We start from the raw sequence: 17,584 nt of genomic DNA, 5'->3' as shown, positions 1-17,584 counted from the left end.
AGGGAGCAGCTTGTTTAAGGGAAACCCTTGTGCAGTTATCTGTTGAGGATGATTTCCCCTTAAATGGAGTGGCCTGTCTTATCCAGAGCATCTTAATTTTCTGTGACAGTAACTGCAATGTGTAAATAACAGGGACATGGGGCACTTTTGCCCTTGCTGCAACATAAGAGACACAAGGAGAGCTTTCACTTGCAGAAATATTCCTTGGGGCTTAATTTTCAGTAAAGGCTTATTCATGTAATAGGGGGAGAAAGGAATCTAATGCATCAGGCTAGAGGACTGAACTTAGACCTGGGGACAGGTTCAAAGCCCTGCTTGGGCTGTCTCACAGGGGTGCTGTCAAGGTAAAAGGGCTGGGAACTGTCTGCTTCTTGGAGAAAGTGTGTAGTAAAATTAAATGTTACATATTTTTAAAAGGACCAGCTTCTAGTGATTAACTTTGACCTATACTTACTGGCTTCTGGCCTTAAAATTTTCACTTCCCATTTCAAGTGTTAGGTGGCAGTGTTTTCCTCTATTCCTCTGGGTGGAAAGGAGATAACCTTTTGAACAACTGCTGTATTCACTTAAATGTAGATCAGAAGACTGAGGGTTGTATCTATCACTAGTCCCACTCAGGGCAGATCTGTTGAAGTTAATGGCTATAACTTAGTCATACAGGCTGTGGCCATTTTAGGTGGCTCCAACTGATGCACAGGTCTTTTTGAACCTGGAGGAGGGCAGAATGGGGGTGTGGTGCAGGGCTTATGCATGCTCTGCTGACATGCGCAGGAGCTGGGAATGGAACCCCCGCACAAAATGGTCGTTGCCTGTATTTGCTAATTTCAATTGGACTTCTGTTACATTAGATACAATTCAGAGTATTCAAGTCCAGGTATGGTTGCAAAATGAGTTTTGTGTTAACCTTGAATTTATTATGAGGCAGCATTGGAGACAATCGGGAGGTTTCTAATGCTTGATGTTTTATGTTTTTTGATATGCTGTAAGCCGCCCAGAGTGGCTGGGAAAATATTATTATTATTATTATTATTATTATTATTAATTAATTAAACCACTTCTGATGTGATCAGGTTGCTGCTTGGCTGTGGAACAAGCTAAGTGTCATTGGGCAAGTCACTGTTTCGTAGCCTAAGCTGCCTCACACAGTTGTGGAGCTTCTTTCTTCGTCCTTATTTGCTCCAACATTTATCAGTTAAAAAAAACCTAACTAACTGCTTTTCTATTTATATGTTGTTGTTTTTTTATCCTGGTCTGTGACCATAATAAAGTTCATTCATTCATTCAGTTGTGGAGCGGGTAACAAGGGCCAATGCCACCTATAGCATCTTGAGCTCCTCAAAGAAAAGGGGTGATAGAAATTTGATCAATTAATATGGGGACCACCTCACTGCTTCCTTGCTGTATTTGACTCCTGTGCTTTTGAGACTGTGGAGACTGCATGGCTCTTCCAAGCAGTCTTGGGCTTCAGCACCTCTTTTGCAAACTGACTGTTGCTCAACTCACTCTCTCAGGCCCCATCCCCACCATACTTTTAAAGCAGCATCATATCACTTTAAACAGTCATGGTTCCCCTCACAAGAATCCTAGGAACTGTAGTTTAAGCATGCTGAGAATTATTAGGAAGCCCCTATTTCCCTCTCAGAGGTCTAATTCCCACACTTACTTGGGAGTAATAATAATAATAATAATTTATTATTTATACCCCGCCCATCTGGCTGGGTTTCCCCAGCCACTCTGGGCGGCTTCCAATAAAAGACTAAAATACAATAACCTATAAAACATTAAAAGCTTCCCTAAACAGGGCTGCCTTTAGATATCTTCTAAAAGTTTAGTAGTTATTTTTCTCTTTGACATCTGATGGGAGGACATTCCACAGGGTGGGTGCCACTACCGAAAAGGCTCTCTGCCTGGTTCCCTGTAACTTGGTTTCTCGTAGTGAGGGAACCGCCAGAAGGCCCTCAGCGCTGGACCTCAGTGTCCGGGCAGAACGATGGAGGTGGAGACGCTCCTTCAGGTATACTGGACCAAGGCTGTTTAGGGCTTTAAAGGTCAGCACCAACACTTTGAATTGTGCTCGGAAACGTACTGGGAGCCAGTGTAGGTCTTTCAAGACCGGTGTTATATGGTCTCGGTGGCCGCTCCCAGTCACCAGTCTAGCTGCTGCATTCTGGATTAGTTGTAGTTTCTGGGTCACCTTCAAAGGTAGCCCCACATAGAGCGCATTGCAGTAGTCCAAGCAAGAAATAACCAGAGCATGCACCACTCTGGCGAGACAGTCTGCAGGCAGGTAGGGTCTCAGCCTGCATACCAGATGGAGCTGGTAAACAGCTGCCCTGGACACAGAATTGACCTGTGCCTCCATGGACAGCTGTGAGTCCAGAATGACTCCCAGGCTGCGCACCTGGTCCTTCAGGGGCACAGTTACCCCATTCAGGACCAGAGAGTCCTCCACACCCGCCCACCTCCTGTCCCCCAAGAACAGTACTTCTGTCTTGTCAGGATTCAACCTCAATCTGTTAGCCACCATCCATCCTCCAACCACCTCCAGACACTCACACAGGACCTTCACCGGTTCTGATTTTTTTTTTTTTAAATAATTTTTATTAAGGTTTTCCAAATTAAAACAAATAAAATCCAATTCATAAACTTTTTCCAATATCCAGGACTTCCCCTCCCCACCCCCTCTTGTGTTCCAAATCTTCCAGAAAAGCAATAATATTCAACAAATTCATATTCCCAAAATACACTCATCATCAATAACTCAATTTATCCAAATTTCCATCCCCTAAGGTCGACCTATTCCCTTCCACGAGTTCCCCCCTTTCAAATATAGTACAGATAAAAATAGAATAAAAACAAACAATAATTTTACAACCTTTGGATTCCAAATTTCCCTCCCCTCTTTCCCTGTTGCGTTCCTCCTATCCTTCCACTTCTAATGTCTTCCTGATGAACCCACATTTCACTAAACCCACATCCCTCTGGTTCTTTACCGGTCTTTTTTTTTAAATTACAGATGTCCAATCATAGAAGGAGTCTATCAAAGGGGGCCCATTTCTTCTATCCAGATTTTTTTATATCCAGGAGTATAAACTCCAATTTTATATCCATAAGCTTGTCAAATCTGGATATCCCAAATGTTCCCACTCCAGTTCTGTCCAGTTCTTGTTGTTTCCTTGTTCTTGTCAATCACTCTCCTCCTTTTTACTTCCCTGTTCCCTCACAGAAATGTTCTTTTTCCAAAGGCTTCTAGTGTCTCTACAGAGGCTTGTTATTCAGGAGCAAAACATTACATCATGTTCCTTTCATTTTTCAACAGATTAATCCATTGTTTCCAGTAAAGTGTAGGCCTCTGTAGACAAAATAATGTTCCATTTCTGCAGTTTCCCAGGAGATTAAAAGTTCTATCCAACTGTTCAAGTTTCCCGTCGAAAACACATGCAATGTCCCTCAGCTCCTCTAGGTGGATTACAATAACAAAGTTCCCTTCCAGATCACATCCGCCAGTCCAAATAACTTATAAATCCTTATTTGAAACAATTTATCTCCAATTTATAACAAATGTAACCGGCAAAGTCCTCATAACAAAGTCTCAATTTCATTCTTCCGTTTTGACAGCTCTTTGACAGCTGTCAAAACCTCCGTTATTCTTCTCCAGGCATTTTCACGAATCGCTCCAGGGATTCCGGGGGGGTTGCTTTTTAATCCGAATTCCACTTTTCTCCTCCAGCTCAATCTTATAAATTTCCCTCGCGAAGTTGCTAGTTCGGCAAGATAAGGTACCTCTCGATCTTAGTTATCCAGTCCTTTGTTTTGGCTCTTCTACAATTTGGGGGGGGGCTGACTTCCTTTTTTCCACCTCCCCCGTTCGCTCCAAATTCTAAAAATTTATCCCTCTTTTTAGTCCATATTCCAATTACTCACGGGTTCTTCTTTTGGGTCCAAATTTTCAATAGAAGAAGTCAGCGCTCTCCGCCGGATGGCATGCGGCTGCGCTCGGCAGGGATAGCAGAGGACTCAAAGCACCACGCTCCTCCCCGGCACCCGATCCGTAGCCTTTAAAAAGGCTCCTTCACGAATCGAGAGGGCGCTGACGGTGCCAGCCGAGTCTCCATGTCCACGGCCTCCGTGGCCGTGGTTTTTAAGGGTCCCCGCATCGCCGGTGCGGTAGGACCCAGCCCCTGCCGAGCAGGCTCCCTCCGGAGCTCGGAGGGAGCCCGCCATTCGGCGATGGCGCCGACCCGGAAGTCCTCCACCGGTTCTGATTTAAAAGAGAGGTAGAGCTGGGTATCATCCGCATACTGATGAACACCCAGCCCAAACCCTCTGATGATCTCTCCCAGCAGCTGCATGTAGATGTTGAAAAGCATGGGGGAGAGGACGGAACCCTGAGGCACCCCACAAGTGAGAGCCCAGGGGTCTGAACACTCATCCCCCACCACCACTTTCTGAACACGGCCCAGGAGGAAGGAGCGGAACCACTGTAGGACAGTGCCCCCAGCTCCCAGCCCCTCTAGACGGTCCAGAAGGATATGGTTGATGGTGTCAAAAGCCGCTGAGAGATCCAGCAGAACTAGGAAACAGCTCTCTCCTTTGTCCCTAGCCCGCCGGAGATCATCGACCAGTGTGACCAAGGCAGTTTCAGTCCCATGATGAGGCCTGAATCCCGACTGGAAGGGATCCAAATGGTCCGCTTCTTCCAGGCGTGCCTGGAGTTGTTCAGCCACCACTCACTCAGTCATTCAAGAGAATGATTGTTAAGCCACTCTAGAAAGGAGAGTGATCTTGTGCTCAAATTTTGCATGCGGGTTTCCCGCAGGAATTTGGGTGGCCACTGTAAGAACAGGATGCTGGACTTGAAAGGGCTAATGGCCTGACCCAGCTGGCTCTTCTTTTGCTCATATGTCGTTGCCGTCAGTATGGCGAGACTCCAGGATGAGTTCAGAGAACGTCAGCTTTGAAATAAAAGTAAAAAGTTTGCTTCTGGCATTGTATTGTAGCTGGGGGGAAACGTGTCAGCAGTTTATGGATAAATGGGGAAATGTATAAACTTTGGTGCTTTGAAGATCATGATTCCTTAAGCCGGTCTGTTAATGCCTGAGGCCCTTTCACGGATTTTCAGCTTGCAACTTTAATTCTGTCACTAGCGCCTTCCTTTTGAAAGGACTGTCTGTGCCAAGGGTGCTTGCCTCCCCCAGAATACACAGCTTGTATACTAGAATGGCAATTCAGTGTTCCCTGAATCATGTGGGTGCCGAGGAAGATTGGAAATTGAATCTGTTTCTATTCCTCCCTCTCCAGGGTAGAAGGCAGGACTTGGTACACATCACACCGGGGTCGATTGTGGATAGCAGCTACAGCCAAAAGGCCATCCCCTCAGGAAATCTGTGAGCAGGAGGCTACCTACAAAATACTGCTTGGGAAAGGTGAGCCTTCCCCCTCCTCCCACCTCTTAAGACCTTTGGATTGCCTGCCCTTTTACCTGAGTCAGGGTGTTTTTCCTTGGAGGCCAGCTGGCTAAATGAAAATTAGTTTGTGGGCTTCACAGTGACCACTGCTATACATGTTCTGATTATATAGTGCATATATGTGTACATAGATGAAAAGAATGAGAGGACAGGTCCCTGTCTCCGAAGGGGCTTACAGTGTGAAAACACAATTAAGGTATCAAAACAGGGCCATTTGCTATACCAGCTGTGGATAATGAGAGATAAATTTCAACAACGTCTGGGGACCCAAAGTTGAAGAAGTCTGCCACAGCTTTATTCTGCTGCTACTGGCCCTTTTCTCCTTTGCCTCACATTTTCCTTTTCCCATTCTCATTTTAAATACTGCAAGAACTCAAATTCTTCAGTCTGAATACAGCATTTGAATTGCATGCAATGTGTTCTAACCAATTAGAGAGTTAGAGTTCTTCTTGCCAGTGAACCTGGACCGAATGTAACATTTGACCTTAGATAATACCTCAGCAAGGCCTGGGGCTGATCTTTGCACTGGCTGGAAGCATGTTAATGGAGCAGATTAGAAGGCCTTGGGAGACCAAGGTCCTCGTGGAGAAATGCTTTTCCCGGGATCAGAAAAGCTTCCCTAAGCAAACGTACTTTTGTCCAAACCATGAAATTAGCTGTATAAAACAGTGTGGAGAGAGCTCACGCAAGGCACTCGAAGGCTAATCAAGACCATGTGGAGAATGGCAGGGCGCTGCATCACATGTCTGAGCTTGCCTAACAATTTTCTCTCCGGCTTGCCATAGATTTGGAATTTCCCAAAGATTATCCCTCTGGCTGCCTCCTTGGCTGTGTGGACTTGATGGACTGCTTGTCGCAAGAGCAATTTAAGGAGCAGGTGAGTGAGCACCAAAAAAAAAACCTGCTCGGTTTTGTGAGTGTTGAAGCTGGAGCACATTATTTGGCTGCCTTTGGCAAAAATGAAGGTCCTCCTTTCTCCTTCCTCCCCCCAGTAGGGTGGCAAAATTATGCTACTGCTATGATTTTCCAGACTGGAGGTTTCCAAAGGGGCTGTGAGTGTCCCTTTCAAGTCCTGCTGCTTCAAGCATAGGAGCATGCCTTATCCTAAGTCAGGACTATTTATCCATGTAGCCTGCCCAGTGTTGTGTCTTAGGTTTTCACTGTCCAATATTTCAGGCTGCAGTCTTTTCCATCATTTGCTGCTTGGTCCTTTTAGTCCAGGGAATTGAGACTTGGGACGTTCTGCATGCAGCGCTTGTGTTCTGTGGTCTTCTCTCTACAGCAGGGGCAGGCAACTTAAGGCCTAGGAGCCGAATGTGGCCCAATTGCCTTCTTAATCTGGTCAGCGGATGGTCCGGGAATCAGCGTGTTTTTACATGAGCAGAATGTGTCCTTTTATTTAAAATGCACCTCTGGATTATGTGTGCTTTTATTTAAAATGCATCTCTGGGTTATTTGTGGGGCATAGGAATTCGTTCATTATTTTTTTCAAAATATAGTCTGGCCCCCCACATGGTCTGAGAGACGGTAGACTGGCCCATTGGCTGAAAAAGGTTGCTGACCCCTGCTCTAAGGCAACAACCTGTTCCTCTGGTAGAGTTGGGCAGGCACCAGCAGCTTGCTTTTCCAGAAACATAAGAGAAATCACCATAAAACAAAGAGTATGAATTAAAATTTAAAGCAAGTCTTCTGCACACAGGCCACAGGTTTGTTGCAGATGATACCTCTCGGATAGATCTGTTCTCGAGCTTATGGTGGAAGCAGAGGCGGGGGGGGGGGGGAGTGTCTGACTGTGTGTGTGGGGGTGCACTTCTCAACCTTGTGTGTGGCTTTGAGCGTCACTCTTCTCTTTCAGAGCCATGTCGGTTGTGACCTGTATTTGTTTAACCAAATCATTCCTGAGTCAGGGAAATCCCTTTTTGAATAGGGCTCCTGGCAACCAGTTTGTGGGTTATTGATTTACAGAGGCAGCTGCAGCTAGGCCAGCACACCTAGTAGATTCATAGCAGTCGGTTGGCAGGGAGGGAGATCTTTCTCTACCAGACAAAAGCAGCCGCCTGTTTGTTTACCCATGTTTGGTAATGTTCTGCATAGAGGCAAAATCTTCTGTTTGTGAACCCACCCACACCCTGGTGTTTCATTCACAGTTTTCTCCAAGGGAGGCTTAGTAAGTGGCCTTCGTATCTGAGCTTCAAAGGATCCCTCTTACTATCACATTCCTGGCCTGTATTTAATAGGTTGTATGTATCTAGTAATGGGATATCTGGTTTTCTTTTGTTATGATGTTATGTATTTCGTGTTTTTATGTTGTAAACCGCCCTGTGATCTTTGGATGAAGGGTGGTATATCAATTTAACAAAAATAATTGTACCTAAACTTAGGCCCCTCCTGCAGTGTACATTTAAAGCACTGATGCCACTTTAAACAGGCGTGGCTTTTCCCAGAGTATCTTGGGAACTCTTGGTTTCTTAAGGGTTCTGAGAGTTGTTAGGAGACACCTTTTTTCCCTTCTAGAGCTACAGTTCCCAGAGTGCTTTAACAATTGATTTCTCTTCCCAGGGAAATCTGGGAAGTGCAGTTCTTCGAGGAGAATATTGTTGTTTCATGATGGGAGTTGTAGTTCAAAACACCCAGAGGGCACCAGGTTATGGGAGGCTGGCTCAAAGGTACAGCGGTACCTGTACCTTCCTGCCGGCAAGAAGATCAAGCTGACTGTGATGATTCACCTGGAGAAGTACTCTAGAGTCGGAGAGTCTTGCACTCTCCATCACTGCTTCCATGATATGGGATATGGCTGCATTGGGTTGAGCTCTGCAGAAAGGAGCACTGTCTTAATTTTTTTATTTTTTTATTTTTATTTTTAAAAATATTTTATTAAGGGTTTTCTTGTTTTACAGTGTAAGTGTAATGCCTCGTATTTTTCCCCCCATGTAACATTTTTACAAATCCGTTTCATTTGTTGAGGCATTAGGGGGAGAAGAAAAAAGAAGAAAAAAGAAAGGGGGGGTGGAGGGTGGGGAGATGGATGGGGGTGGGGTCGGGTAGCGGTGTTTCTATTATGCTTAATGTATGTAGGGTTTGGTGTCAGCGTTGCTTGTGTTGTTCACTTGTGTTCCTTTGGTGGTGAGAGAGGTTGGGGTTGGTCTAGGGTGTGGCTGTTCATTTGTGGTTGGCTGTGGTGGTCTTTGTTTTCATGTGTGAGTGAGGTGGGTGGGTGTTTTGGGTCAGGTTAGCCATATTGATTTGTATGCTGTTGGTGGATTATTGTCATTGTCCTGTTGGGCTGTGTATGTGATAAAGGGGAGCCAGGCCAGGCCAGGGTAATGGCATCTTCTTCTGTTTGTCCCCGTGTCAGTTTCAGTTTATTAGTTAATTTTTCTAGTAGGGCTGTTTCCCATACTATTTGGTACCATTGGTCCATGCTTACTCCTGACAGGTCTCTCCAGTGTCTGGTTATGGTGTTTCTGGCTGCTGAAAGTAGGTGGGTTGTGAGTTCTTTGTGGTGTAAATGGGCATTCTTGTCTCAGAAGATGTTTAGTAGGGCCAATTCTGGGGTGAAGTCTAATACTTGCTTAGTTATTTTACATATTTCATGTATGGCTGTTGTCCAGAATAGTTGGATTTTGGGACACTCCCACCACATGTGGAGGTATGTGCCTGTGGAGGTGCACCCTCTCCAGCATTTTGGTGAGGTTCCTGGGTGTATTAGCGCTAGTTTTCTTGGTGTTAGGTACCACCTGTAGGTGAGTTTCAGTGTGAGTTCTTTTCTTTTCGTTGATATGGATTTAAAGGGGAGTTTATACCACATTCTGGTTCATTGAGTGGGGTTAATCTCATAGCCTAATTTTTTCCCCCCATTGTTTTTTGATTGCGTCTAGGGGATTTGCGGGATTTTGGAGTAGTATTTTGTATATTGCGGATACCGTCCCTTTGCCATTTCCCTTTGTTGTTAGGAGGAGGTTTTTGAAGGTTGTCAGGGGCCTAGTTGCTGCTGATTTTACTGTTGGGTTGTTTAAGAGGGCATGTAGTTGGTGTTGTGTTAACCAGGGCATTTGGGTGTCTTCTAGTTTGTCTTGTATTTCTTGTGTTGACAAGGGTTTGTTATTTTTATAAAAGTCTATTAGGCGATATAAGCCTTTGGTTCGCCAGGTTTTTATCTGGAGGTTTTGTGCTGCATGGTGGAATAATGGGTGGTAGGCCAGGGGGATTAGTGGGGATGGGGTTGGGGATAGTTTGCCTATTTTCCATGCTTTGAGCATGGTCTGTGTGTACCTGTTAAGTGTTGTGGGAATTTTCTTTAGTTTGTTTGGGAGGAGTGGGTATGTTGTGGTGCAGGTATTTTCAATTGTGTCCCTCTCTAGGTGTACCCATTGTTTTGTCTCATCTTCTAGTATATATGGGATTATATGGCTATTATATGTAATAGAAGCATATTACATTGGTTGGCAATGTAATATGCTTCTATGTTGGGGATTCCCCATCCTCCTTCTGAGGTGGGGAGTGGCTGAGCAGTGGTGTAGAGCCACGCAAGGCTTTGTCACAGTGGGGAAACCTTGTTATGTTCCTGGACCTCACCTGTGGGCATGTGACGCAACCGCTTTACTGAAGTTAAGAAGATCTGGGTCTGGTCATTGCCTGGATGGGACGCCATGATTGAGTTTCCTGATTGAAGGAATGTAAATATGCTAAAGAAATGTGACACAAATGGTTGGCTGATAACACATGTTGGATTCCTTCTGATGGAGCAAAACTTTCTGAAATCTTGCATTCTTCAAGCCAGGTTATCTGACTTTCAGGTTATCTTCTTCTAGGCAGCCAGCTCTTCAACCACTGACAGACCTACCTATTACAGGTGTATATAGAAAGCATGGGTGGGGACCCTAGCCCAGGCCATTAGCTGGGTGCAGCTTACAGCTGGATTTCACCTTGTCCTTCTGGGTGCTCTTGTGCCAATTAGCTGTTCTGTGGGCAGCAGCTGAGAGGGGAAAAGGGCTTTGATATATGGCAAAGTGTGCACACTGCCATTCTTAGAATTTTTCTGTGGAAAATACTAAGTTGCTTTTGACTTTTATATGGTCAGGGCAAATAAAGGGTGTTGGGGATGATTTGTTGTTGTTTTTATTTATTAAACACACTTTGTAAAATAAAGTCTATGGAGGAATGGAAGGTTTAAGAATTAAATATATGTTTCTGCTTCCATGGGAAATGCCTATATGGTTTTTTTTATTAAAAAAATATTTATGATTTTCAGTTTTAACATTTCAAGACTTGACTTCCTTCCCCCTTTTTCTGCAGTTCCTTAAATTTATTTTAAATATTCTCTGCATATCCAAATTAATTTAATTTACTCATTTATTTGTCTGCTTTAAATATATACTCTTATGAAACTGCAGGTTATTACAATAATCCTGCCAATGTTCTTATCTGTTTACAATATGTTTGTAAATATTCCATAAATCATTTCCATTCTTTTATAAAAAGTTTGCTATCTTGATTTCTTTTTTTCTTTTTTTGTATGCCATTTCTGCATATTCCATCAGTTTTTGTATCCATTCTTCTTTCATCGGGACTTCTTCTTTCCATTTTTGGGCAAGCAACACTCTTGCCGCTGTACATGAATAGATTTCTATACAGTTTGAGTCGTTCTGTCCCTATAATACCTATATGGTTAAGGGTATGAGATGGTGTATGGCTCTGGCCCATTCCTGGAATGTGTCCCCAATAGCTTTCCACTGGGTAATGTCCTAAGACGGCAGAAGACTCTCCACTCCTGATATAAAGCAAACCTTGATCTTACCTGTGTGCCAAAGCATAGAGGAAGCTCTGTTGCTCTTAATGATGTGCTTTCTGCCTCTTTGCTCTCTTCTTGCCACCAGAGGGACACCCAATACTTTGCAGTTTATTTAGTCAGGAACAGGAGGACTGCTAGCCAAGCTCCTGGTCTCCTGCCAGTCGCTTCAGCTTCAGCTCCCTTCCCTTCCTTATCTTCCATTAATTTGAAACCAAACAGCCTAGCCATCATGGAAGGACACCCAACCCTCAGGTGTTATAAGAATCCAGTCAAGCCCAGGGATCTGATTATTTGAGAAAATTCTCTTTATTTGAGAAAGGGGAGGAGAGAGAGAGAGAGAGAGAGAGAGAAAGAAAGGAGAAAGGCAATGAGTGTGCACAATAATAAAAGGAAATAAAACATTACACCAGAGCATTGGTCTGGCTCTTGGCTAGCGAACTGGTGACTCTCCAGCTCTTGCTAGACTCCAAACAAATAAATCTCCCAGCAGTGGAAGAGGTGAATAGAATATAAGCCATTCCGCACTGGAAGCCAGAAGGCTGCTTTTGAAAATGAGAGGCAAATATATTAATATGCATCCGTTTTTTTAAAAAAGTGTCACAGCAGAGCTCCCTAGCATCTTGATCAGAGGTAGGAAACTGGTGCTCTTGAGCTGCTGCTGGACTCCGGTTCCCATCTGCTCCAAGCTACATGGTCCATAGTCAGGGATGATGGGAGGGGTAGTCTTAACAACATCTGTAGGGCCATAGATTCTCTACTGAAGATCCTGATAACCAATAGACAGTTTGTGTTAGAGAAACCAGATGTTAGCTTTACTCTGCTTCTCAAACAAAGCGTACGTAATCTTATGCTTGGGAAGAAGCCTATAAGGACTTGAGTCCAAATATAAATCTCCGCACCACACTGCCACATCCCTGACCATCAGCCATGCTGGTTGAGGTTGGTGAGAGTTGAAGTGCCACAGCTTCCCAGTTCCTGCTCAACACAGGTCAGTCCTGTGGATCAGTTTCTGAATGCATGCTGGCCTCCCTCCTCTTGCGCAACTGTTGGATAAAACAATGCAGAATGCCAGAAAACTCTAGCCTGAGAGAAATCATATTATGTGCTTCTTTCATTAAAAACGACATCGTTGCTTCCTGAAAAGGGAGTGGATTGCTTCCATAATTTCATTTCAGTAGCCAACATATATATTTTGAGAAAACGTCTCTTTCACATCATTTATGTTTATTCAGTCACATCTCTATGCCCGTACTTACAGAGTTAAAATAGATAATACCGCTATAGTTTTCTGTTGGTAAGCAATGCCATAAATAATACATGTCAGTGTGGCTAGATATGCTCAGTATTTGGTCTGGTTGCCTTTAATTAAAAGCATTTTGCCTGTTTTCAGAAAAAGTGTGCATAAATCACACCCTTTTCATTAATTACGTATAGAGGACAGCTAGCAACTATCCAAGAGGATACACAGCTTTCAAGCAATGAGGAGGCCATTTAGAGCTGAAGATCAAAACTGAAACAAGAATTAATTATACCTGTTGCTATCCACGTACATTCTACACACTAGGGTTTTATTTTATTTTTAAACTAGATAGCTGTGTTAGGACAAAAATCCTAAAGTAATAGTAGGCAGCACCTTCATAATGCCCAACTGAAATATTAGGAAGAGAGCAAGCTTTCAGGTTCGACAGAACTCTTTGTCTAAGCAAAACAAGCAAAAAAATGGGGTCAGGTGGAATCAGTATGTTAGACTAGATGGGGGGGAAAGCCTAATTTGCACCATGTTGGGTAAGTCTTAATTCCCTCTTTATTGAAAAGAGGGATGGACGGTTGAGGGTGATGCCCGATAGCGTAAATTCCAGAGCTGCAACATCTTGCCCAGCATTTAAATGCCCAGCATTTATCAACTCACTGAAAAAGTCCCATTGATGTGATCGCTCATTTGGTAGAGCATGAGACTCATAATCTCATGGTCATGGGTTCGAGAGCCCTGTGGGTCAAAAGATTCCTGCATTGCAGGGGGTTGAACTAGGTGACCCTCGTGGTCCCTTCCAACTCTACAATTCTATGAATTGTTGTCACTGCTGCTGCTTTCCTTTTGTGAACCTTTTCAGTGATTATTATTATTATTATTATTTTATTTATTGCTTGTGTTTGTAAACTGCCTTGGAAAATATTTCCTTTTCAATGATAGGCTATAAAAAAAGAGAAAAGTCCGGGTTGTTCCAGCTGTGTCCAACTTATGCAAGGATATATGTATGTAGCACAGACCTGGAACTGTTTGCCAAGCCTTTTGTTGAGAGAGGGGCATGGGCTGTCTCCCCTGCCCCCCCCCAGGTGCCTCCTTTGCTCCTACTCCCCACTTGATCATGCTTGCAACTGATTTCCTGCTCAGGGTGGGCAGTGTGAAGAGTGACAAGGAGCTTGCATAAGTGCGAGATGAAAGGGAAATGAAGCAGCCTGGCTAAGATGCGTCCATCTCCTCTTCAAAGCAGCCAAACCACTTGCCAGCATGTTTCTGTTATCTGCAAGCAGCAGATAGAAGCTCTCAACAGCCTCCAGGGAAGATGTTGCTTGCATTCAGCAGCACAGTAGGGCTGTGGTTTGTAACCTCAGCAGTTGAGGCAGTTAGTGTGTGTGTGTGTGTGTGTGTGTGTGTGTGTGTGTGTGTGTGTGTGTTTCCCCTCCTTCTTAGCAAAGCCATTTTGATTACCAAATCCATGACTATTAGCGGCAGTGGTTTTGCACAGTTCCTTTCTCACCTGTCTCAGCTTGACCTAGCAGACTTTCACACCACAGGCTGTGTGGCTTTTAAAAATCTCACCCCACGGCTTTAAATGAATGCATTGGAGCTATTGCCTTATTTGTTTGTTTGTTTTTATATCCCACCTTGGTTGTCTCTTCCTTTCTATTTTATCTGAACTTAGGCCAAGAGATCTGGTTTGTTTGTTTTAATTCAGTGTGCCTGTATCCCACCTGGTCTCCAAGGAGCTCAAGATAGTGTACATGGTTTGAATGCTTTCTGTCACACAAAACACCCAGGCAAAGAAAAAGCACAGTAACGCTGCATTCCTCTCTAGCACATGTGACCTTTTCTAGTCCTCTGGAGAATTCACAGCATAATGCTTTATTATTGTGCTTGGAAGGGTGTCATCAGCATGATCCTGTTCATCCTTACATCTGTGTAAGATGTAGATCAGTGTTTTTGCAGGTGCGTAGGATGGCAGCCTGGGACGCGGGTGGCGCTGTGGGTTAAGCCACAGAGCCTAGGACTTGCTGATCAGAAGGTCAGCGGTTCGAATCCCTGCGACGGGGTGAGCTCCCTTTGCTCGGTCCCTGCTCCTGCCAACCAACCAGTTTGAAAGCACCTCAGAGTGCAAGTAGATAAATAGGTACTGCTCTGACGGGAAGGTAAACACCGTTTTTGTGCGCTGCTCTGGTTCGCCAGAAGCGGCTTGGTCATGCTGGCCACATGACCTGGAAGCTGTACACCGGCTCCCTCGGCCAATAAAGCGAGATGAGAGCCGCAACCCCAGAGTCGGCCACGACTGGACCTAATGGTCAGGGGTCCCTTTACCTTTACCTTAAGATGGCAGCCTGGTGGTGAATCTGCAGCTGAGATTTTGAACCAGGGCAAAACAAAAAAATTGATAGCTATATATGAGAAAGAGGGTCTTGTTGTATTAAGTCTTCTAGATGTAGTGCTGGGCTGCAGTTCCCTTCATCCCTGAGTCACATCTCAATGGAGTCCAGTGACATCTGGAGGGCTACAGATCTGGAGGGCTACAGAATCTGTGAATCTGCACAAGCAGCCGGTTGTACCCACTGCAACATTACTTCACTTTGTGTTGGAGAAATTGGATGTTGGCTCAAGCCAGCTGGCTTTGCCCTGCTTTTCAAAGTGTAGTCTTATGCTTGGGAAGGCTATAACAATTTGAATCTCTGTTTAGATATCTACACCAAGAGCAAAAGATTTGTGGCCTCCAAATCTTGCTGGACTACAGCTCCCATCGTCCTTGACCATTGGATATGTTGTCATTAGCTGATGGGAGTTGTAGTCCAGCAACATCTGAAGGGTCTCAAATCCCCTGTCCCTGATGTAAAAGCTATTGCCACATCTTGTGGCAGTGAATTGCATAATAGAAATTATGGATTGAGTGAAGGAAGTTAGCATCTTTTGGAGAGGGAGAAAATGGAGAGTTGGGTTAGAATGTTGTGCCACATGGTATGGTGGATCTATGCAACAACTGGTTACTCTCCACTGTGGCATCCGCTTCCAGCACACAGCAGAGATGCCCAAGTGTTGAAATATACCACTTCAGCTGGTATCTGCTTGCAAAAGTGTGCATGCCAGCAGTTTAATGGCAGGCATTCCAGGGAAGGAAGAGTTGAATGGCTCCATCTAGCTGGAAACTGTCCCGTGCTTTAGGGAGGATGGGGGAAACCTCCTGCCAGGGACAGCCGAAGAGAAGCAAATTGAATGGCCTAGTATCTAAGCTTCCTTACTGCTTGGCGATCAGAGAGGTATGTGCATTCCCCATGTTAAAAGCAAAGCCAGCTTAGGCGTCATCATGACACCTTTAGAGATTAACAGATTTATTGTGGCAGAAGCTTTCCCAGACCGGAGCCCACTTCATCCGATGCCATCTGCAGAAACCCGTTTCCCGGCTGCAGGCATGAGTTTTAATGCACGCTTACAGCTGCTCATCGCACAGCTGGAGTGGCAGCACTGGGGAAAGCACACATTTCTGACCCAGATAGTTGCCAAGATAAGCTTTAGCAAAGTGAAGGCACTGGTAAAGAAGAAGGGATTCGAGTGGCTATGCAGAGAGCTCTTTGCTTTCCCCCACAGCTCTGAGTGCAATTTGCCTGCCCTCCTCTGCCTTCCATTGCACTTTGGCATTAGGAGAGAGCACTTCACGCTGACATAATTATATACATTGAGTAGTAGTATGCTTCTCGAAGATGGCTTTTTGGCTACTGATTTTTTTTTAGCAAGCAGTAAACCAAGGTCAGGTTTCTGGCTGAAGCAGGGCTGCGTGCATGTTGCACATCTCGCAAACATTGGTTTGGATATTGGGCACCAAATTTGGTGTCCTGAATAACAAAACCTCGATATTTTTTCTCTCTCTTTTAAATAAAAAAACCCCACAAGCTCTAGCCCTTAAGGCTGTGGCGGTGGACTTGAAAATGTGTAAGCAGTATCTGATTAAGGTACTGATTAATATAGCAGGAGATATAGCCCACTTCTTGATCACGGCCCTATAACAGTCTATGGGGCATTATGCTTCTAACAGGGTTTCCCTAATGACCTCAGTGATTGAACTGTTCTGCATAAGGGGCAGTGATCTTTCATGTCATCTGGTTCTTAGTTGTCTGGGGCTTTGTCAATAATTGGAATGTAAACGTGGCCCAGTAGTTTATCAGCAGACGGCACCCTTCCCTTGAGACAGGTGTAATGTGTGCACATCCAGACGCACCACTCAACATGCAGGCAGCTTCTGGATCCGTCTCAAGGGAAGCCACTTGTGAGGTTACCTATCTTGAGGCAGCCTTCTCCAGCAAATAACAATGATCAGGCATGATGGGAGTTGTAGTCCAACAGCATCTGGAAGGCACCAAGTTGGGGGGAGGTTGATTTATTGAATTTATATACTGCCCTATACCCAGAGGTCTCAGGGCGGTTCACAGAACAAAATGAAAATATAAAACCACAAAATATATAATCAAAATAAAACAACTCAATAACCCCCCCAACCCCATTTTAAAAGGACATAGGATGTCAATCAGATCAACTAAAGGCCTGGTTAAAAAGGAACGTTGTTGCCTGGCGCCTAAAGGTGTAAAATGAAGGTGCCAGGTGAACTTCCCTGGGGAGAGCATTCCACAGATGGGGAGCCACTGCAGAGAAGGCCCCGTTCTTGTGTTGCCATCCTCTGGACCTCTCGAGGCACACAAAGAAGGGCCTCAGATGCTGGTTCTCAGGGTCTGGGTAGGTTCATATGGAAAGAGGCAGTCCTTGAGGTATTGTTGTCCATTGCCCCATCTTTCCCTGTATTTTCTCCTCTGGCTAGCAGCTGTTCTACAGGGTACAGTGGCACCTCGGGTTAAGAACTTAATTCGTTCTGGAGGTCTGTTCTTAACCTGAAACTGTTCTTAACCTGAAGCACCACTTTAGCTAATGGGGCCCCTGCTGCTGCTGTGCCGCCGCTGCACGATTTCTGTTCTCATCCTGAAGCAAAGTTCTTTTTTTTTAAATAATTTTTATTAAGGTTTTCCAAATTAAAACAAATAAAATCCAATTTATAAACTTTTTTCCAATAACCAG

General features: G+C 44.6%; 1 protein-coding gene across 1 annotated transcript in view; it reads left to right on the top strand.

Moving 5' to 3' along the window:
* The window catches only part of TRIP4 (thyroid hormone receptor interactor 4), a 44,091-nt gene that overhangs the window by 15,207 nt on the left and 11,300 nt on the right, over nt 1-17,584 (top strand). The window contains exons 10-11 of the mRNA XM_081888568.1: nt 5,302-5,426; nt 6,254-6,345. Of these exons, the coding sequence (XP_081744694.1) occupies nt 5,302-5,426; nt 6,254-6,345 (217 nt within the window). The remainder of the gene's footprint in view (nt 1-5,301; nt 5,427-6,253; nt 6,346-17,584) is intronic.

Source organism: Podarcis melisellensis, assembly GCF_964234715.1.
Source record: "Podarcis melisellensis genome assembly, chromosome: 14".
NCBI classification, from domain to species: Eukaryota; Metazoa; Chordata; class Lepidosauria; order Squamata; family Lacertidae; genus Podarcis; species Podarcis melisellensis.
The sequence above is the reverse complement of the archived record's forward strand: the minus strand, read 5'-3'. Positions and strand labels throughout refer to the sequence as shown.